Raw genomic sequence first — 22099 nt, 5'->3', positions numbered from 1 at the left:
AGTTAATTAATAGTTTATTTTAGTTCCTGAAATGTTTTTGGTTGGATTGGAGATGCTGTAGGGACTTTTTCCCTGTTCCTGAGTGAAGTTTCATTGATTAAGACAGGTGCCCATTTATGTTACCAGCCAAACCTGTTGTTTGTGGACAAGTTAATTTTTTCATTATCTTTCTATCATATCATCCATTATTCATCATTGATTAATAAATATCGGTGTCAATAAATATTGGTGACAATCCCTCAATATTGTAAGCTTGCAAACAGGGCCCTCTCCACCTAATGTATCGGTTAGTCTTAGGCTGTCGTTTCTAGTCTTGTCATAGCGATGTATCAATAAAATATAATAATAATAATGTAAAATATATAATATTAGGGAAATCCAGTCCCGCTCAACGGGGCTGCATGTGCAGTCAGTATCTGCCTGCCCAGGCACAGTGTTCTACTACTACTGCTGCTGCGCCACCTTTATGACCATCCTTACTTTAGGGAAACCTTTTTTTTAAAAAAAAATTCTATAATATTGTGGTGCAAATCCAGTCAACGCCCAGTGCCCTACTACTACTGCTGCTGCTGAAAGGTCCAGAAGGTGTCAGGGAACTCCACCTTTGGGAACGCCCACTGAATGCCATTCTTAATTAGAAAAAGGCCCCCAAATTTCATCCCAGTTGAAGGACAGGTAAACAAAATTCATTGCCCGAAATGATTGCAGCAAAAATCAAAATCGGAATCAATTGTTCTCGCTGTGTGCATGTCTATTAAAATATATAAACAAATGAATTATTGCATTATAACTGATAACTAGAAATGCCCCCCAAATGGGATATTGTTTCACGAGAAAAATGGCAGAAAGACATTATCTTAACATCATTAACATTCCGTTTTTCTTTCTTCAAAATGTTTGAGGTATCAGTAATTCCTAGAAAAAGCATAAGTTCCAAATCATAATAAAAGTGTACATTAAATTGCCACAATTGAATTAAAATTCATTAAAATGCACTAAATAATAACAGTAACTTAGTAATGCTATTTCATTTTATTCTTTTTTTTTATTCATACTTTACCTATGCTTGCTTAGACACCAACCATAATGTATGAAATAATGTTTTACACAATGAAGAAGTTAAATATTCCACACCACACATGATGTTCATATCTTGAACAGGCTATAACTAGAAAACCCAGCACCCTGGTGCAAAAATTGTCCCGGGCCCCCGAAGTTGTCCAAGCACCAAGCAATCATGCCACCTTTCCCTCAAACAGCTTGTGAGTGCCTTTGCCCCAAGCAGCAACCCTTCAGTGCCATCCTAACCCCCAAACAACCTGTCTGTGCCATCTTTGCCCCAGCTTGTCAGTGGCCCCAAACAGTCAGTCTGTGACAATCATTGCTCTCAAACAGCTTTTTTTGTGCCATCATTGCCCGAACAACTTGTCTGTGCCTTCTTTGCCCTTTCCAACATACACTTTGGCACATATATGTAATCACACAAATTACACACACTTACTCATACTCACTAACATACATGTACACATTCATTCTAACTAGGGCTGCAACAACTAATCGATAAAATTAGTCGAATCGATTTTTATCGATTATAAAGAGGGGTTTTTTTCAGAGCAAATGCTCTGAAAAACCCTTCTACTTATATAATCCGACCTCAAACAGAGATCGGATTATAACACTAGAATCCAGATCCCCTGCAACGCTGCGGGAGGAGGCAGAGTGATGTATGGGAGGGGGGAGGAGGCAGAGTGGTGTATGGGAGGGGGGAGAGAGGCAGAGTGGTGAATGGGGGGGGCAGAGTGGTGTATGGGTGAGTTATAGTGGTGTATGGGGAGTATAATGAATTTCAGAGTGGCATATCTGGGGGAGGCAGAGTGGTGAATCAGGAAGTTTAATGAATTTCAGGGTGGTACAGGGCATTTATGGGGGTGGAGTGGCATATCAGGGTGCACAGTGGCATATAGGGAGGTATAAGGCATAAATGGGGGCGAGCAGCATATTGGAAGTTATAAAGCATATCAGGGGGCACAGTGGCATATAGGGGGTATAAGGCATATCGATATTAGGCATATCAGGGGGGCATAAGACATATCTTGGGTAAAAGGTATATCGGGGGGCTCAGTTGCATATCACAGGCATATGAGGGGGGCATAAGGCATATCGGGGGCATAGTGGCATATCAGGGGGCACAGTGGAATCTCTGGCATACAGGAGGTATAAGGCATATCTGGGGGCAGAGTGGCAAGCTGGGGGTCAGATGTGCATAACTGGGAGCAGTTTGGTAAATAAAAGAAAATATAAACAAGCCTTTTTTCTCATAGTTTTTATTAAATAGGAAAAAAAGTTAACATATGAATTAATATTTACTAATAACTTTGTATTACAACCTAGTTTAAGAAACACCGTGTTTGGGTTCTTGTAGCTTTTATTATTATGTCAGTAAAATAAGAAGGTGAATAGAGACATGCCTTTGTGATAAAGAGATGAAAGCGTAAATTGTAAGTTTTTTAACACATACTCCATCTTGCACACACTTACACATCGATGCTCACACTTACACACTCATGCTCACACACACTTACACATCCATGCTCACACACACACTTACACATCCATGCTCACACACACTCATACATAGACATCCATGCAATGCTAACAATACTAGCTGCTGCTAACAGGGTCTCCCTCGACTGCCCCTAAATTAACCCTAAACACCCCATCAATCACAACTGCCCCTAAATTAACCCTAAAGACCCCATCAACCACAACTGCCCCTGAGTTAACCCTAAAGACCCCATCAACCACAACTGCCCCTAAATTAACCCTAAAGACCCCCCATCAACCACAACTGCCCCTAAATTAACCCTAAACACCCCATTAACCATAACTGCCCCTAAATTAACCCCCATCTCCCCTAACTTTCAGCAGCCCAAATATTAATGAGTGTCTGAGCCATGTGGATGCTATAAGGAAAGGGGCGGGGCCAATCTGCCCCTGACTGCAGGGAGGGACTGGGAGAAAGAAATGGGCGGACCAATCGTCAGTGACTGCAGGGAGGAACTGTAAGTATTAACTGCTGCTGTGAGTCACTCTGAATAAAACGGATTATAAATCCAGGGCTATTTTTCAGAGCATTTGCTCTGAAAAAACCCTCATTTTATAATCGCTAAAAATCGATTGTACTAATCGATAAAGAAATTTGTTGGCAACGATTTTCATTATCGATTATTATCGATTTTATCGATTAGTTGTTGCAGCCCTAAAAAATATATGAATTGATGGGGTATATTGAATTAGCCAGGGTGAACAATGTCCCAAATAACACAGGGGGCAGGATGACCACATGTCAAATTTCCAATTTGAAAAATGCACACTTCCCAAATGTGGCCTTTTAGTCCCCAAACAACCCGACAAACCCATGCATATTACTGTACTCAGGACATGTTGCTGAACACATATTGGAGTGTTGTTTGACAGTGACATATACCAGGAGGTGTAAATTCATACCTGAAGTAAAATGTGTGTGACAAAAACGCAAACAAATGACTACCACAAAGTTTGACGAAGACTGGTGGTAGAAGTAGTGCATGGAAAGAGTTAAAATACTAGTATTTGAAAAATACTGGTGTGTCTAGTTTTCAAAATATATTGTTTGATGGGGTAAATTGCATTGGCTGGGTTCAAGATGTCCCAAATAGCACATGGGGCAGAACATAAAAACATTGGGTATTTCTAATCTCAGGACAAATAGTAGAATCTATTTAGCAGGTATTTTCATTAGCTTTTATAGATGAGTAAAAGATTTTTCATGTAAAAGTCAGAATTTTTCCCCCCTCATTTTTTTTAACCATATTGCATACTTGTTTTTTATAGTTAATTATATGATATAATCAAAATAATGACATCTAAAGAAAGCCCTTCTTGTCCTAAAAAACAAGTTATAACTTATGTGGGTTCAGTGAATGGAAAAGAAGAAAATTATAGCTAAACATGAGCGCCGCAGAAATGTTAAAACAGCCATTGTCATGAAGGCTACAAAAATAAAATCAGCCATTGTCACAAAGGCGTTAATACATAAAGCACATAGATAATAACACCTTAACACACATATATATATATATATATATATATATATATAAAATATATATATATGTTCACCTTATTAAAAGTATTGCTTATATATATAATACTTATGTAAGGTACAATTTATATGTGTTTCTAACCAAAACTGCTTTGCCTAAATTATATACATCATTTCAGTACATATTACATATAAAACCCGAATTCGAATCCATATGATTAAAAAAAATTACCAATTAACACAAAGCGCGGCATCGGAAGGCTTGCTCCTATTGGTTTAACTTAATTTTCGATCTTACTTCTGACAAACATTTCAAATTTTATGTTCTTCCGCGCAGCAGAAAAAGTGCCTTTTTTTCCCCGTGAGTCGAAATACTAAATGATATATATTTTTTTTCAGATTCATTTAAAAAAAAACAATGAAATAACTGAGTGTTTGATATATATCATGTACATTATGGAAATGGAAGGATTACAAAAAAAAACCTGCATATGCGGAAGAATCGGAACATGTGACGTTCTCCGTCCTATTTGTTTCAGAGGTCCTGCGCAGAGCGCGTTATTACTTCGAGGAGCTGGCGGATTTGGTTTGTGCGGGAGGAGCTGCGGAGAATTGTGTGCCGTGCGTGGTTTAAAGGCGAGTTGTGGTATGGGGTTGCGGGTCCATTTGCTTCATAATTATAAAGATACAGCAAATTTGGCTTTATTAGTATAGAGCTATATACGAACAAATTGTATCGTGCTCGATTAGCCTTAAATGTGGGACGTAATCTTTTACTAGATTCTTAAGAGTTTAAAACCGTTCTACAACGATATATGGATTATAATCTGAGTAAAATCATCTCGATACAATATGATTATTAGAAGTATTCCGGCCTGATGTCTTATGCCTAGTGGTATATGGCAACTGCAAGGGCCCTGCACTGTAAGGAAGGCCTTGATAGGGGGCGTGCTACCCGTCATTCAAAGTAATGTCTACCCCATGTACATCACTACTCCCCACGTGCCCGTCACTGCCCCCCAATGCCCATCACTGCCCCACAGGCAGACTGTCCCAAAAACGTTTTTTCCAGTATGATTATTCGACCTTAGATACCCAAGACACACATTCTAGGGTTGTGTGTCATGAAAATCTTCCAGGTTTACTAGTTTAACAAATTAGATTTCATCTAGTATAACCTTACTTTGCTCGTTCAATTGCATAGTTTTATAATTGGTGACTGGACATTTCCAGCAGTTTTCAACCACTTTGTATACATAACCACCAATAAACATTTAATTACAAAGGGCAAATTTAGCCAATAGGAGAATAAAGTTTAATAACTCTTTAATAAGTAAAATTGCCTGCAATCAGTTTGCATGCGGTAAAATGCATCAGAGTACATCCAAAATGGACTCCTATATTTTACATAAAAATAGGACTGTAGGGGACTTTTAAGATTAAATATATGTTCTGACGTACAGACTTTAGTTTATGCTGAGCTTGTAATCCACACGTTGGTTGATGATGGGTCCATGTTAAGAGGAATGTTGTGCTAATTTTGTAATAATGTTTTGCAATTTATTTTAGTACTACATTGCTGGTCTGAAAAATGACAGGAAGAGCCAGAGCCAGGGCCCGTGGAAGAGCACGTGGTCAGGACCAGAAGACATCTGGACAGGTCTACTCATATTTAGATAATAATGGATATTTGTTTATTTTGTGTGAAGACATTTTTCAGGCATTTCCATATGCATCTCAAGGATCCATAGTCTCTTAAATGCGAACATCTGGGGGGGGTCAGCAATGTTTAGATTAGATTTGGGAAACAAGCGGGCCACATCCAAGAAGCCCCTTCCTTTGGCCCCTAAGCACTCGGTTGTTAAAGTTACAGCCCAGCAGTTCTGCACAGAGATCTTTTGTAGCCCCTGTGCTGTGTGTTAGGATGAAACATAGGCTCCTCTGCCAAACAGTAACAAGGTCCTTGGAAGGAATGAAGCCCAGAGGTTGGGAAATAACTAGGGAGTGCCTGTGAGTTATTTGAGTAACTAAATTCTTGTATCTTGAGTTTTGTAGTAATATCTTTTGGTGTTTTTGTCAGGGCTTGAAAAACTCTGGTGGACTTGAAACCAATTCCTGGCGCCCAAGGGTCATGTTATGCATGTATATGCCTTATACCTCCCTATATGCCACTCTACCCCAGATAGGCTTATACCTCCCTATATGCCACTCTACCCCCCCAGATATGCCTTATACCCTCCTTTATGTCATTCTGCCCCCAGATATGCCTTATACCTTCCTATATGTCACTCCACCCCTTATATGCTACTGTGCCCCCCAGATGTGCCTTATACCTCCCTATATGCCACTGCCCCCTGATATGCCTTATAACTCCCTATATGCCAATCTACCCCCCCTAATATGCATTATACCGATATGCCACTATGCCCCCAGATATGCCTTATACCTTCCTATATGCCACTCTGCCCCCTGATATGCCATACTGCCCCTAGATATTCCTTATACCTCTCTATAAGCCACTATGCACCCCTCCCATACACCCTGGTGTCTAGTGGGGGCACCCGGTGAACCTCCACTGCTGGCCGGCACTTTCACTAGAGCTTATATGACTGAGCACCGGAAAGTCATGTGACGCTGGTGCTCCATCATAGAAGCCCCAGAGAAAGTGAAGGGCATCGTGCAGACGCCCACCAACTGCCAGATAGGAGTATCCTCCGCAGCGCTGAAGGGGACCTGGATTCTCCTTCCTAGCAGATGGTGGGTGTTTGTGCGATGCGCAGAGACAACCACCGCTTCTGCCCTCCACTTCCACCGGTGCTTCTATAATGGAGCACCAGAACGCCTGCCAGAGAGGATGATCCAGGTCCCCTGCAGCGCTGCGGGGGATCTGGATCTTGTTATTATTATCAGACCTCTGTTTGAGGTTGGATTATAAGACGGGTGGTATTTTCAGAGCATTTAAAATTGATTCAACTAATCGATAATGAAATTTGTTGATAATAGGGCTGCAACTAACGATTATTTTAATAATCGATTAGTTGGCCGATTATTTTTTCGATTAATCGGATAAAAAAATGCACATTTTTTTCAATTTAAAATAATGTAATAAAAAAATGTACAATTTACACTTTCATCTCTTTATTGCAATGGCCTCGCTCTATTCACCTTCTTATTTTACTGGCATAATAATAAAAGCTACAAGAACCCAAACACGGTGTTTCTCAAACTAGGTTTTAATACAAAGTTATTAGTAAATATTGTTGCAGCTTCATAGAAGCCTCAGCGTAAGTGAAGGGCAGTAACGGAGGCTGTCTGTGCGCATCGTGCAGACCCCCACCGGCTGACAGAGGATCATCCTCTCTGTCAGCCGGTGGGGGTCTGCATCGCACAGACAGCCTCCGTTACTCATCTTCACTTACGCTGAGGCTTCTATGAAGCTGCAGTGAAAGTGCCTGTCAGCAACGGAGCCGGGTAGAGAGGCAGAGTGATGTATGGGGGGGGAGTCAGAGGGGTGTATGGGAGGGGGAGAAAGACGGAATTGAGAGACCGGCCGAAAGTGAGGGGATTCCAGGTAACCTGCAGCGTTGCGGGGGATCAGGATTCTAGTGTTAAAATCCAATCTATGTTTGAGGTCGGATTATATAAGGAGAGCATTTGCTCTGAAAAAAACCTCTTTTTATAATCGATAAAAATCGATTAGATTAATCGATAATGAAAATCGTTGACAACGATTTTCGTTATCGATTTTATCGATTAGTTGTTTCAGCCCTAGTGTAGTGTCAGAGTCAGTGTGTATATGTATGGTATGTATAGTCTGACATTTGTGTGTATACTGTAGTATCCGTGTGTATGTGTATAAATGTGTAGTGCCAGAGTTAGTATGTCTACTGCAGGGATCACCAAACTTGGTTTGGATCTAGGAGCCAGAGAAAAAAGACACGAACAAGCTTTTTTGTCTTCCCCCATCATGTTTTTATTTTCCTGGTGCCCAGGGTTTGTGAAGCCTTGCCATACACTAACATACATCTACACACTGTAACACCTACAGTAAAACACACGTGATAATATTCTATGCCAAGGCTCGACAAACCCCGGGTGCCAGGTCTCCATGGCGACCTTGTCTTATAATCGAAATTGTCTTTTGTTCAGACTCCAAATTTGAGGCACCTGCACACAGCCCACTATGCCTAGGAGCTTGTCACTCATGCTTTCTCGCTCATTCACGTTTACACTCAAAATCTACCCACCTTCTCCGACTACCGCTTCTTTTCCCTGTCTTCTTTTCAGCAGCTCCACATCATTACTTGCCTCTTCTCTTTCTTCTGTCCCCTTACTTCGTCTGCTTTTCCCTGGTATCAGCTCCGTTATCCAGGTACTTCTGCAGAAGTACTCCAGGAGGCCAGAATATTGCAGACGAGTTTGCAGTTGGAGAAACGTTTTTCTTTCTCCAGAAAAGTCTCTATTCCCGCGATCAGGCGAGGTGGTAAGCGTGGAGGCTCCCTCTTTTGCAGAAGTACCGGGATAACAGCTGATACCAGGAGAAGACAGAAGAACAAGCAGCAAGAGAAAAATTAGAGCTGGGTAAAAGGAGACGGGGACACGGAAGCGGTCAGCAGAGATGGTAGGGAGACATTGACAGTGGGAGTGTGAGAGCAACACAAGCAAAAACAGTGGTTTTGATTTATTTTATTTTTTTGTTTCCAGTAGGGTCATCTTATATTCAGACATTTTCCTTTTGTTTTCTTCCAGTAAGATCCAAAATTTGGGGGCTCCTCAAGCAAATTTATTATTCTAGTGTTCAGCTCGGTTCAAATATAATCTGCCCACACATTTCCTCCATATGTAAATGGCACTGTTAGTTTGCTGGAATCTTGTTTGCTATGTTTAACATCTATGAAGCAGGGCCTTTGGTCAGATAATTAGCCCAGTCCTAATGGCAAACCACAATAGAAGCCCAGAGCTTAGTTGTCGAGTTGCAGCCCTTAATTTGACGTACCCTGATTTACTGTATAGAACTGTAAACTAGTTCTTGGGCATAGTGACACACCCATTATAACTGTTCAGTAGTTGCTATGTCACAGCTGCATATTTTGAAGGGGATTCTCATTTAAGTTTATATCACTCTCACCTCCTTTGGTTAATACATTGAAAATGAAAAAGACATGCTTTATTCAGTATGCACTTATGTTTTGATAAGTTTGTGTATCTATAAACTATATTGTTCTTGTTATACTCTTAAAACTGGAAAGGGCATCAATAACAGAGAGACACTTAATTTAGTGTACAACTTTTTTTGTGCATTTACCTTTTTCTTTATTGCTTATGTTCACAAAACATGATTTGTGTTATCCAATAATTAAAATGCCATAGAGTGAGTGAAGGTTGGTTTATCTGGTCTATACAGACAAAGCTGCCAGGACCTGTACCTGGGAAACCAGTTGAACCAGATGCAGAGCTTGTAGGACGTGGAAGGCAGAGGGGAGCTCATGGAGCTCCTTCAGATCCAAAACCGCATGCAAAAGGTACATGTTCTTTAACACGAGATTATATTAACTGTTTGAATCTTAATACAGAGAGGATTTGATTTAACCGACTAATAACGTGGAAAAAATGGTCAGTTAACTGCCGTTGTCATGTCTGGCATTAAGCAAATATAGAAATCGATCAAAGGGGAACCATCCAGTTCCAACAAAATGTAAAAAAATAAATCCTCCAAAAATATATATAAAAAAAAAGCACGTACTATAATTGGCATTGTATCTTCCCAAAAATCCCAGCATTGAAAGAGTTAAAATAGCAGTGAATTAGCATGGTTCAAAGATGTCCCAAAAAGAACTTGGGCGCAGACTGACCAGATGTCAAAAGGAAAAGGACTGGGCATCTCCCAAATGTGACCTTTAAGCTCCCAAACAACCCGACATGGGTGATATCACTGTACACGGGAGATGTTGCTGGGCACATATTGGGGGGGGGTTGTCATTTACCTCTGCTGTAAGTACAATTTGTGGGGAAAAAAAGACTACCTCAAAGTGAGATAAAGGGTTAAAATCAGACCTCAAATAGAGGTCTGACTACAAGACCTCTGACTGCGCTGGACCTGGATCCTCCCCTGTGGCAGCCGGTGAACATCTGTACGAATATCCGACACTTCCGCTGGAGCTTCTATGATGGAGCACTGGCGTGACGTGACCTTCCGGTGCTCGGTCATAGAAGCCCCGGCGGAAGTCCCGAGTAGCAGCAGAGGTTGTCTGCGCACATCACACAGATGTCCACCTGCTGCCCCCACTTGAAACCAAGGAGTCAGGCGTACAGGGGACACGTCTAGGAATACATCGGTAAGTCGGGGGTGGGCGTATATGGGTGTATAAGGCATATCTGGAGGGCAGAGTGGCATATAGGGCGTAATAGACATATCAGAGAGGCATAGTGGCAAATGGGATATAAGGCATATCGGGGGGCAAAAGGGCATATGTGGGGGCAGAGTAGCAAGCTGTGGGGCAGATGTGCATAACTGCGGGGCAGGTTGGCAAAAGGAAATAAATACAAAATGCATTTTTGCTCAATCATAGTTTTTATTAAATATGAATGAATAGTTTACATGTGAATTAATAGTCTTATAATCGAGCTGTATATAATTTGTGTAGGAGAGAAGACAATTACAGCTAATCACAAACACTGCAAATAAATGTTAAAACGCCATTATCATGAAGTGTTCTTAAGGGGTTAAATGTACCCTTTATGATGGGATTTATTTTTCTTTGAAAGTACTTTTTATAAGTACTTTTTATTATATTAAGTACCTTTATATAATGATCTTAACAATTTTTGTCAGTAGCTACAGTGCATCATACTAAGAATTACTGAATGCCCAAACGTTTCTCAGAAATAATAAAAAGATTATATTTGCTTAACATTATTAATAGTGTGCCATTTATGTTTTTTTTCCCAAGTAGAACTGCATGTTTAAATATTATGTGGAATTTTAATCCTAGTGTTGTGATCAAGTAAACTGGTAATTTAAAACAGTGGATTTAATTTTACTACATGCTACAGAAGATCACTACAGCCATCGTAAGCACTTTTCTACATGTGAGAGCTGAGTGGGCCCTTCAAATGTTTGTTCTTCCTTGCAATTTTATAGAGGGCTTCTGTAGAATTCCCCAATATGCATTTGCCTCTCAGTTCCTACCCTTCCTGTAGATGTGACCAGACATTCCTGCTTACCAACACACATGCATGCCATTCTTACAGCCAGCTCCAGTGCTGGCTTGCACAATGTCCCGGGAAGTCTCATTAGACCACCCTTGTGCATGCAAGTGGAATGGAAAACTGGACTGCTGGGGTGACCGCATTGTGCAGCTCTGGAGAAGCTCCAATACTGGCTTGGCAAACACAGCTTGCAGCAACTTCAGGTGGTCAGTGGGGACATATCTGCAATCCCATGGCGTTCTGGCATATTCCCACGGCGTCTGGGAAGAAGTACATGTTTCAGTAAAGTCTTAATGGTTCTGCAACCAGTTTTGTCTGGAGTGTGCTCAGTAGCTGCTATTGCCTTGACACCTTCAGTTGGGTGCTTAGTTGTCTCCTAGTGCTGACCTCGGACCTGTCTGGAATGTGGATTTGCCTGTGGTTATTACTGCCTTGAATGCTAGCTGGGGCAGGAACCAAAGCGGGTAGTCAGATGAGCAGGAGTACGGAGATCAGCGAAGTCAGGGCCAGAGCCAGAAAGGTAGGTCGACGAAGCCAGGTCATAATCAGGAACAACAGAATGCATTTGGTAGCAGGGCAAAGGACTCCTGCAGGCTTATATCGCTCAGAGCAAGGTGGCGCTTCAAAGAACAGCACACAGTGAAAAAGAGAGAGCTCACAACACTAGAGGAATATCAAGTGACTGAAACCATGACACGGGAGCCTTAGCTATGGGCTCATTGTCTGCTCCAGTCTTAGTAGCTTAATTCTGAATTCCTAGTACACTATAGGATCTTATACAATGTCAAGAAAGAGCTGTAATATTTATTTCCCCCCTCTTGCAAACACCTCTACAGTGCTGTAAGCAATCGTCTCTAGGGCAAGTGGTTGCTTAATGTAAGTTAAATTGGCTGTTCTTACTTCATATTCAATCTGTTGAATCTCTGGTTCTGTGGTTGAAGAATCAATACCCCTCCTGGTCCCTATTGTATCTGCTCATCATAAGCTCATCAGTTTTGGCCTTGTTTGCTCCCCATTGCTTCCTTTAATGCAGGCTATCACCTAATCACAGAAACATAACTATTATTTACTGGTTATCTGCTGGATCTGTTATGTTTTCTTCTGATTTATGCATGATCCCGCATTCCTTGTTCTATAACCTTTGTATCTTTCAAGTTTCCTGAAACCTCTGACACACACTGACTGCCCAGCCTCCCCAATATGAGGAATTTTGGGATGTTTTCTGCAGTGACTATACCTTTTGAAATTGATTACCTTGGGGGGCAGGGAATTTACGAGCTTATATGCATCTTCCAGGACTATGAGTGGAAGACAGCACGTTAAACCAGATATGGCCATTTTAAATATACTGTCGTGCATTTTGACTTTTGCAATGTTCTTGCTACGTTTCAACATTTCCTAAATGATATATTTAAAGTCCACCTGGGCTCTTGTATAGTGGTTTACCTAGATAACATCTTCATTTTTCTGCATCCCATTGAAATCATATGACTTGTTAGGTCTTGGACTCTATGAAAAAATGGAGAAGTGCATATTTAAGGTCTAGTCAGTCAGAATTTTATTTTGATTCATTCTCTTCTGGCTCTGTACAGATGGACATCAGTAAAAGAGTGGCTAATTCCAAGAAAGATATCCAATGGTTTATTGGCTTTGTTAACTTCTATGTAATGTTAACTTTTTTCTTGCATCATCCAATCTCTCATGCAACTAACCAAAAACGATAGGTGATTTTCCAGGAATAATTGCACTTAAGAATCCTTCATTCTTCTTTAAGAAAACTTTACTATGTCGCCTATCCTGGTGCTCCCTGATCTATCTTGTCCTTGGAGCAGTATTATGGCAGTGACAAAGGGACAAACCACATCCTCATCGTGTTGCTTATTATTCTAGAAAATAATCTTCTTTAGAAATTAAGTATAATGTCACTGATAAATAACTTTTTGCCATTATTTGCTTCAGTGCTCGGCCCACGTGATCATAGTTTATACTGATCACCGACCACAGTGCCAATTCACAGATGGTGGTACCAAAATACCTTCTTGGTTTCCGTTGATCATCTACAGTAATTACATATGTCAGTTTTAACATCTCCCCCAACAACTCCCGTTTTCCGGTTCTGGGCCAGGAATCATTAACACTTTACAAGATGTTTTGTGCATCTGCGGACAGATCTAATTTTTCTCACATGGTTGTGGTGGTTTATTTTGAGCCAGTAGCAAATCATAACCAAGGAGAAAAGTCTTTAAGTGCTATTGCTTACACTTCTTATTTCTGCAGAGCCTGGTCCACACAAAGCACTCTAAAATTGAGAACAGACGTATTTAGAATCAAGCCTACTTTATCGTAATTTAAAAAGTTCAATAAAACATGATTGGATGAGTTTGATGTGGAAGAACTTGACTGGCTCGCGCAGAGCCCTGACCTCAACCCCATCGGACACCTTTGGGATCAACTGGAATGAAGATTGCGAGCCAGGCCTTCTCCAATATCACAAATGCTCTACTGGATGAATGGGCAAAAAAAAAATGCCACAGAAACACTCCGAAGTCTTGTGGAAAGCCTTCCGACTACATATAAATGTCTATGTATTTACAATGCAATGTCATAAAAGTCGCTGCTGATGTAATGTTCAGGTGTCCCAATACTTTTGTCCATATAGCGTAGCTTGGACTTGCTTCAGTTTAGCACTGTCTCACTAAAGGCATTCATTCCTTTCACATAGGTCACCTAAATTGTACATAACAAAATAAATTAGTCATATATATATTGTTTTACCCCAAGAAAAAACTGTCTAATCAAAGATAACACCTCCTATCGGGCCAGCAAAAATGAGAATATATATATACATTTACTTAAGCTTTTGGGATCTCAAGCCTCTGGTTCACATGGAAACCATCCATCTGTGGTCTTAAAAGTGTATGTACATCTTTTTTCTGTTTGCACAAAAAAAAGTGAAAGAAGGATCCAAAACACATTTACGCAAGCTGCCGGTGAGAGCCCTGCATTTTTAGTTTTACTATAAAAAAAAATAAATAAATATGCACAAATCTTTTTTCAATCTTCAGAACTACAGATTTCAGCCGGATTTCAAGATATATGCATTGGTGAGCGTGGTGGTCGAAGACGTGATTTCCATGATATGGGTGTTAATACACGAGAGTCAATAGAGCATGTGAAGGAGTCTAAGACAGGTAAATATTAGCCTTAAATATACATTTGGTCTTTCAAATACTACAGTAGTTATTTGCATGATTTATACAACCATTTTTAGAAGTTTGTTATTTAGACAATATTTGGACCCAAATACAGAACCCTCCACAAATATTGGCACCCTTGGTAAATATGAGCAAAAAATGCTGTGAAAAATTCTTATTGTTTAACCTTTTCATCAAACAATACACAAAAATACTCTGCTCTCATGGATATCCAACAATTGCAAACACAACCCAGGTTTATTCAAAAAAGAAAATGGTTATATTTTCAATAATTTTTCACTTCTTTGCTCATATTTACCAAGGGTGCCAATATTTGTAGAGGGCGCTGTATCAGACATAACAGCCTATTTTAGCAAACACTAGTAACAAAGATTGGGGTATAGTTCATGTTAATAGGATAGCTGGGTCTTAGTGTGTGAATTATAGGAAAATGTTGAATGAATGAGTTTACAAAATGAACAGAAGTCTTAACCTCTTTATTGGTACTGTCTTCTTTATTGTTTTGTGCCATTTAAGGAAGTTCTGGCAGAACAATTCCTCTAAGCACCAACCATATCAAACTGGTATCCCGAACACAGTGGGTGCTATTCCAGTATCATGTTAACTACAATCCTCAAATGGAATCCCGACTTCTGAGATCGGCGCTGCTTTTTCAGCACGAGGATTTGATTGGTAAAGCACGTGCTTTTGATGGAACAACATTGTTTTTGCCCAAAAGGCTTGAGAAGGTAAGCAAAACACTTAATGGAAGTGCAAATAACCACACTGGAAAGTATTTGAACAATTCTGGAGGTTTAGCAACATAACATTAGCTTTATGCTTTAAATCTAGGTGAACGAAGTGTTCAGCCAAACACGAAACGGAGAGACTGTGAAAATTACAATAACCTTAACAAGTGAATTACCCCCTACATCACCTACTTGCTTTCAATTCTACAACATCATTTTCAGAAGGTAGGGTTTTATGTGTGCATATAAATAGATTAAAATGCAAATACCAATTTAAATGTCTGCAGCATAAGCCCTGGTTTGATACATATACAAGATTATTTCAGCTGCTAGAATGGTGCATATGAAATAAAACTGCCTCTTTGGCCGTTAATGTCTTACCTTACAAAGATTGTCTTCATTCTAGGTAAGCAAAGTAAAATCTAAAATCTGTCGCATGATACAGCTTATGCCAAAAGAAGTTAAAACCCATAATATGTATGAATTCTGGTCACATAATTACTGTTTTATATTATTTTCCTCAATTCCAGCTGCCATCAGTATTGTAGCAGATTAACCCCTTCATGATAACGCCCAGGCACGTTGCGAAAAATGATCATTTAACGATCCATGGCATTGCATGAGCTTAAAAAGTAGCTGGGTTAACCAGATGCAACAAAAGGTCCACGAGTCTAATTCGATCTTGTATACTGCATGGTTGTATAGACATAGATAGTAATTCTGTAACCTTTAGTGGACAAATTCAGCAAGGTTTGTGCTCGGGCTTATCGATATTGTTCAAAGGTAACCCCTTAGAGTCAGGTACAAACATATAAAATTAAAATATATATTTAAAAAAATGTTTTTGGGACCCAATGAATCACTTTTTCTTACTATTCTCTGTCTCCAACTCATAATCACAGTGAGAAGGGGAGAGGCGGAGAACAGAGACAAATGCTGGCTGTCATTACCAGACTGTTAAAAAAAGAAAAAATGGTTCAGCACTCAACTCCCAGGAAGCTGGGTGCTAGCAAGAAAAAAAGGGACAGCGTAAACCCTCTTGAAGTATACGAACACCAAACAGCTTGCAATCCTTAGGTTACTTTATTCAGAGAAAGCAAAACAAAAAAAAATGTTTCAGCCAAACAGTGCTCTTTTTGTTTTGCTTTCTCTGAATAAAGTAACCTAAGGATTGGAAGCTGTTTGGAGTGCTGGGAAGCTGTTTGGAGTGCTGCGTTGTCCATTCTTTTCATTATATAGGGTAGACGGTGTACTCCAGGGCTATTGCATGTTCTTAAGGACTTAACTTACATGATGCAAAAAGGTCTGTGGACTAAAATGCTAGTTTACACGAAGACGGGGAGTGCGTGTGTCTATAGCCTGTAAGAAAATTATTTACCAGTAAAATACCTTTTTTGTTAACCAAAGTTTAATCTTAAAATTTTAGCCTGGTAAGAAAAAAGGTTTCAATTTGATATGTATAGTAAGCAGAGAACAAAAAATTATTTTGGATTTTTTTTTTACAGGCTCCTGAAGATGATGAATATGAAGCAGATTGGACGCAATTATTACAACCCTAATGATCCTATTGAAATCAGAACTCAAAAGTATGTGAACAGAAATATCTCTTGTTTTGTGTTAGACTGCATACGGTTTCTGTGACATTCTACCTATAAGTACTATGTTATAACATACGTTAATAGGCTGATGAATATATATTTTAGTTTATCTGTGTGCTGCAAAAAGGTTAAATATAATTCACCTAGGTACTTTTTGTACCCTTTGGGACCAAGGCAGTTTTACCACTTTTGCGGTGCTCGTGTTTAGCTGTAACTTTCTCCTCATCCATTTAGTGTACACACACAAGTTATATATTGTTTTTTTCTAATTTCCTATAAAAAAAATTAAAACATAATGAAAAAAAACCCAACTTTTTCTCACTTTTATTTAACAATCTTTTACTCATCCAAAAAAAGATAATGAAAAAAACTGCTGCATTTTTTGTTTTGCTTTCAGCCTAATTATATGGCCAGGTTTCACCACTTCCATTCTGCAGTATGAAAATAGCATAATGCTTTGTATTGATGTGAGTCATAAAGTCCTAAGAAGTGAAACTGTTCTGGACTTGATGTACACCTTGCATGAAAACGTTGGAGCCCATAACTTTCACAATGCATGCAGTAAGGAATTGATCGGTCAAATTGTTCTCACAAGGTAAGATTAAAAAAACAAATTTTGAATGTATAAAGCTAGGATAAGACGTTACTCTTCCCCTAAGCAGTGTAGGACAAGTGGAAGTTATAACCTTTTTCCCTCTGTGGGTATACCCTTGCCCTGCTCACAGGGTGGGCTTAGCCCTTCTCAATATGCTGAACACTTTCTCCAGCTTAGCAGCCTGTCTGACCACATGGGAAAGATTTTTGGGTATCACCCGGCCTTCCTGTTAGCAGGGAGGGTTTGTATCCACTGTGACAGAGGATCTATCTATTCACTAAAAGGTCAAGTGTCCTGTTGATGTATAAAACACATAATCAAAGAAAAGCATGCATGCCACTTTCTTTAAGGATCTTATTGGTGGCAGCAACATTCACCAACATTTATGAAAGGTTTTGACATTCGATCTAAGCATGCACCTTATGAGCATATGGTGATTGTATTTTGGCCCTGAAGGTTGGATTGTTATGTCGTGACTATGATTTTTGTTAATGTTAAATCCAAAATGTCAGCAAAAGCCTTGATTTTACAGTGATCATTGAATTGAGTATATATATATGATATCACTCAGTACAGGAGAAACTTCGTTATTATCTCTACAATTTTAGTAAATAGTTTATCAGATTCACTTCATCTTAAAACCTGTACCATCTGCTTTCAAATATTCAATTTCAGGAAATCATGAGAGCTATTAACACCCTAAGCTCATATTTAAAGAATATCGTTGGGTTTTAGTAAATAAAAAAAATTGTTTTCTTACTACTTCCTAAATTTCAGATACAACAACAAAACATATCGTATTGATGATATCAACTGGGATTTTACACCGGAGTCAACGTTTAAAAAAGCAGATGGCACTGAGATAAGCTTCGTTGAATATTACAGAAAAGTATGGCATTGATTGCGTTAATCCGCTTTTCTCACAACATTGTAGAGTTCTGTTATCCTTACTTGCATTTTTATTGGTAGTTCATATTTTCTGTCATTATGACAGGGTTTTTTTCCATGAAAGCTGAAGCTTGCAGGTGACCAGGAGAGAATTTGAGCATTCCAGCTCACCACTAACATTATTCATAGAGGGGCCAGCCGCGATGAGCATCTCTTACAAGAGTTGCCTTTGCATTATGCAGAGATAAATCAATAACAGGGTCTACTCAGATGGAGAAACTTGCCAGTGTTTTATGTTCAGAGAACACCTGTTGGGATATGTATCATTGAGGCCTTGGACTGGGCAGATACATAGTGGCTGGTACCGCCTTACACATACTTGTATTGTGGTTTGTGAGGATAACATTAAACAAGTTAATGTCTGGCTTAGTATATAGTAATGAGGCTTATACTGCACTACCATCAATGACTAGCCCTGTGTATAGTGATAGGAGTTACACTGTACCACTGTCAATGTCTGGCTCAGTATATAGTGATAGGAGTTGTGATATGCTGTTACATATCTGTTCAGTAAATGTTATTTATTTAAACTTCTGTGTTCATCCATTCTTTGCATTTTGGTGCTAAACCTTTTTGTGGGGTAGCCTACATCTGGGTCCACCATGATCTATGTGTGTGTTTTTTGCAGATTGTAGTTTCTTTTACTGGTTAAGTCCCACTCCAAAAAGTTGGTGAACACAATTTGGGCAGCCTAAAACTCTAGTTATTTTGGTGGTAGTTTCTTCCTCTTTCTTCCTCCTTAGTTGTGTGTAAAAAGCATTAAATATTGTCCATATAGGCATCAGTCAGCATAGGATACCACAGTTTTCTGTTTAGTTTGTAGTTGCTTTTTAGTTTGGAAAGGTTATTCAAGATGTAACCTGTTTGTGTACTTTATTAATGTGTTGACATTTTTTCCCTTATTTATGCAGCAATATAATAAAGAAATAAAAGACCTGACCCAGCCAGCTATTGTTCACAATCCCAAAAAGACCAAAGGTCCAAGTGGTGTTCCTGCAGGACCTATATTCTTGATTCCAGAATTTTGTAACCTGACAGGTATTTAAAAGGAAGGCTGTGCTCCACATTTTGGAATTATTGAATACTTCTGAAACGGCAGCATGTTTTAAATTAAATCTTAAATTATGCTACGAATAGGTGATGTTGAGAGTTTGGGTACAGAACATATGTTAGGTGCAAGTGTAAATTGAGATATAACCAGCAGCCTTAGTAAAGTGAAAAATTATTTAATAACTAATAATAAAAAACATAATAAGTTATGCAGTGGTAAGCTGGATCGCCTTCAACGGTGGTTCCCGGTGCAGGGGAGGCGGTCCTCAGGAACAGGCTTTAACCCTTCCAGTGCTGAATTGATAGATGCCTTGCGTTCTTCACATTCATGCATAGTGAGTGCTGCTGTGGGAAAAAATACCCTGCATCCACTTTTTTTTTTTTTTTTTAATTTACAAATGGGCTGATGCCAGCCTTTTCTTGTGCATGCGCTTTTGGTCAGTGAACTGATGATAAGGGTGAGGGAAGTCGTGGTCTATAAAAGTGGCTTCACAAGAAAAGCAAAAGGCTAGCATACTTGTGAAAATGTATCTTTTGCCATCTAAACTGTATACTGTATTATGATTTAGCCCTTTACCTTCCCCTGTGTGCTGTTCCTCTGTTAAATTAGCGTGTCATGCAGTGCGCTCTGTTGATTTAAAGACATGCAAAAACCTATGCTTGTGGGCTATTTCTGTAATCTCGAGATTCCGGCGAATACATTTTGGTGTGTTTCTCTGTCGGTGCATGTAATCCGTGCAAACAATCCAAAGAAACAGAGAGGTTGATGGGGGGGGGCAACAGAAATTAGTGACCACATGGTTGCATGATAAGTGTCCAAATGCCCCTTGTAAAAACCCTGAGTTGTCTTCAGTCCAAAAATATATACTTTGTGAGTGTATTTTGAGCTGGTGGGCTATTAAACAGTCCCAAATGAAACATTTACAAAATTAAATACCAAGTTTGGAAAAGGAAAATGAGTCATGTTTAAGGAAACAGTGTAAAAATCCTGAAAAGTGGTTTTTGGGCACAAAACACTCTTATTAAAGAAGGGATTATTATATGTTTTGTGTGTGTGTTTTATGTTAAATGTGTATGATGTTTCAGTTTTTGTTATTGAATGTTTACAACATGTACATAAGTCTGTAAATGTGTTTTTTCTAGGATTAACTGATAAAATGAGGAGTGACTTTAAAGTAATGAAGGATCTAGCAGTTCATACTAGGTTGGCACCAGATCAAAGAGAAAAACAAATGGCAAGATTTCTGAATTATATACACAAGTAAGTATTTTATTGAACTGGTTATGTAAATAAGAACTCCCACCTTTCTGCATGTGTTATATGTATATTCTCTTCAGGCTAGCTGGAAATGTGTGCTAAGAAGAGGTATGTTAGCAAACGAGATGGAAAACTTACATAAAGTTTTGCAAGGGTGTCCCCTAGTTTTTGTTTTCCCAGTGTGATTTACTGGCAATACATCTGGTGTTACAGCATCGCCTAGGCAGACTTCGGACACTTAAGGGTGGTCCTAGCTTTTGTTTATATCATGGGGACCCTAGTAAAGCCAAGAGTATTTATTGTTGCAAATGTGACAATACGTGGCTTGTGTAAGGATGTGTGGTGTCATCTGCAGCACGCTGCATAAAATGTGATGTAATCAGTTTTGTGGGCTGACTGAAATAAAAAAAAAAAAAATTGGTTATTTTTTGTGTTAGACATACTACATAAACATTGCTTACAACCAACCATTGGACAACAATATAATTCTATCAAATATAGTAGGAATTCACCTTTAAAAGCTTTGATATAATTACAGTGAGAGAAAAAAAGTATGTGTGTCATTTCTTGTCTACGTACTATGTCAATGCTCTTTAGTGTTTTATTTTTGTTGCATCTTCTAATAGATGATTATATTATGCACTTCCTGATTCCAGGGATGATAACGTTCAGAAAGAGCTACAGGATTGGGGCCTTAACTTTGACACCAAACTTCTGCCCTTAAATGGTAGAGTGGCACCTCCGGAGAAGATCTTGCAAGGAAGAGGAACTGTAAGCAATTTGATTTTTAATTTAAACAATGATATAACAAGAATAGCTGTATTCTCCTTGCATCACATGACTACAGACCTTTGTTAAACATTCAATGAAAAATATGAACAGCGCAAAATTTTCTACTTTTATTATTTTGTAGCTGTTCGGTATGTTTTGTTTTTTTGTTCACATTATTAAAAGTAAATGTAAACCTTACTGCTTTCTTTAGAATTACCCAAGCAGCTTAGTTTATTGAGCAGTCACAGTTTTGTTTTCTTTCATATCCTTACACATTTGCTAAAACCAAATATTTAGCCTTGACCTTAACAGGTTGCTGTACTGTTTTTTTCCGTTGAAAAGAATATCGCAGAATAAAATGTCATTAAACTTTGTTTTTACGCTCAAGAAACAGATTGAGCAAACCTGCATAAAAAGGGATTTTCACTTAAACTTCATCGATCTCTTCTCTTGCTTCCTACTTTCTCTCGCCAACATTACAGGTCACGGCAGTGTCATCACACACTGTCAGACGATGAAGTGTACTGTTTGAGTGGAAAAAAATGCTTCCTGCAGCTTGCTTTCTCCCACTAACTCTTAAGATAACGATTGAGAAAACTTCTTAATTTAAGCATGTTTTCCTTAATGGTTCCTGTGTATGTGATAT

General features: G+C 39.1%; 1 protein-coding gene across 1 annotated transcript in view; it reads left to right on the top strand.

Annotated features, from left to right (window-relative positions):
- The first annotated feature begins 5672 nt into the window (after nucleotides 1-5672).
- PIWIL1 (piwi like RNA-mediated gene silencing 1) overlaps nucleotides 5673-22099 on the top strand; it is a 28927-nt gene continuing 12500 nt past the window's right edge. The window contains exons 1-11 of the mRNA XM_053457428.1: nucleotides 5673-5741; nucleotides 9492-9603; nucleotides 14356-14481; nucleotides 15022-15233; nucleotides 15337-15458; nucleotides 16739-16819; nucleotides 17229-17426; nucleotides 18204-18315; nucleotides 19286-19412; nucleotides 20568-20685; nucleotides 21339-21453. Coding sequence (XP_053313403.1) covers nucleotides 5673-5741; nucleotides 9492-9603; nucleotides 14356-14481; nucleotides 15022-15233; nucleotides 15337-15458; nucleotides 16739-16819; nucleotides 17229-17426; nucleotides 18204-18315; nucleotides 19286-19412; nucleotides 20568-20685; nucleotides 21339-21453 — 1392 coding nt within the window. The remainder of the gene's footprint in view (nucleotides 5742-9491; nucleotides 9604-14355; nucleotides 14482-15021; nucleotides 15234-15336; nucleotides 15459-16738; nucleotides 16820-17228; nucleotides 17427-18203; nucleotides 18316-19285; nucleotides 19413-20567; nucleotides 20686-21338; nucleotides 21454-22099) is intronic.

The sequence above is a fragment of the Spea bombifrons genome, chromosome 1 (genome assembly GCF_027358695.1).
Source record: "Spea bombifrons isolate aSpeBom1 chromosome 1, aSpeBom1.2.pri, whole genome shotgun sequence".
In the NCBI taxonomy this organism is placed as follows: domain Eukaryota; kingdom Metazoa; phylum Chordata; class Amphibia; order Anura; family Pelobatidae; genus Spea; species Spea bombifrons.
The sequence above is the reverse complement of the archived record's forward strand: the minus strand, read 5'-3'. Positions and strand labels throughout refer to the sequence as shown.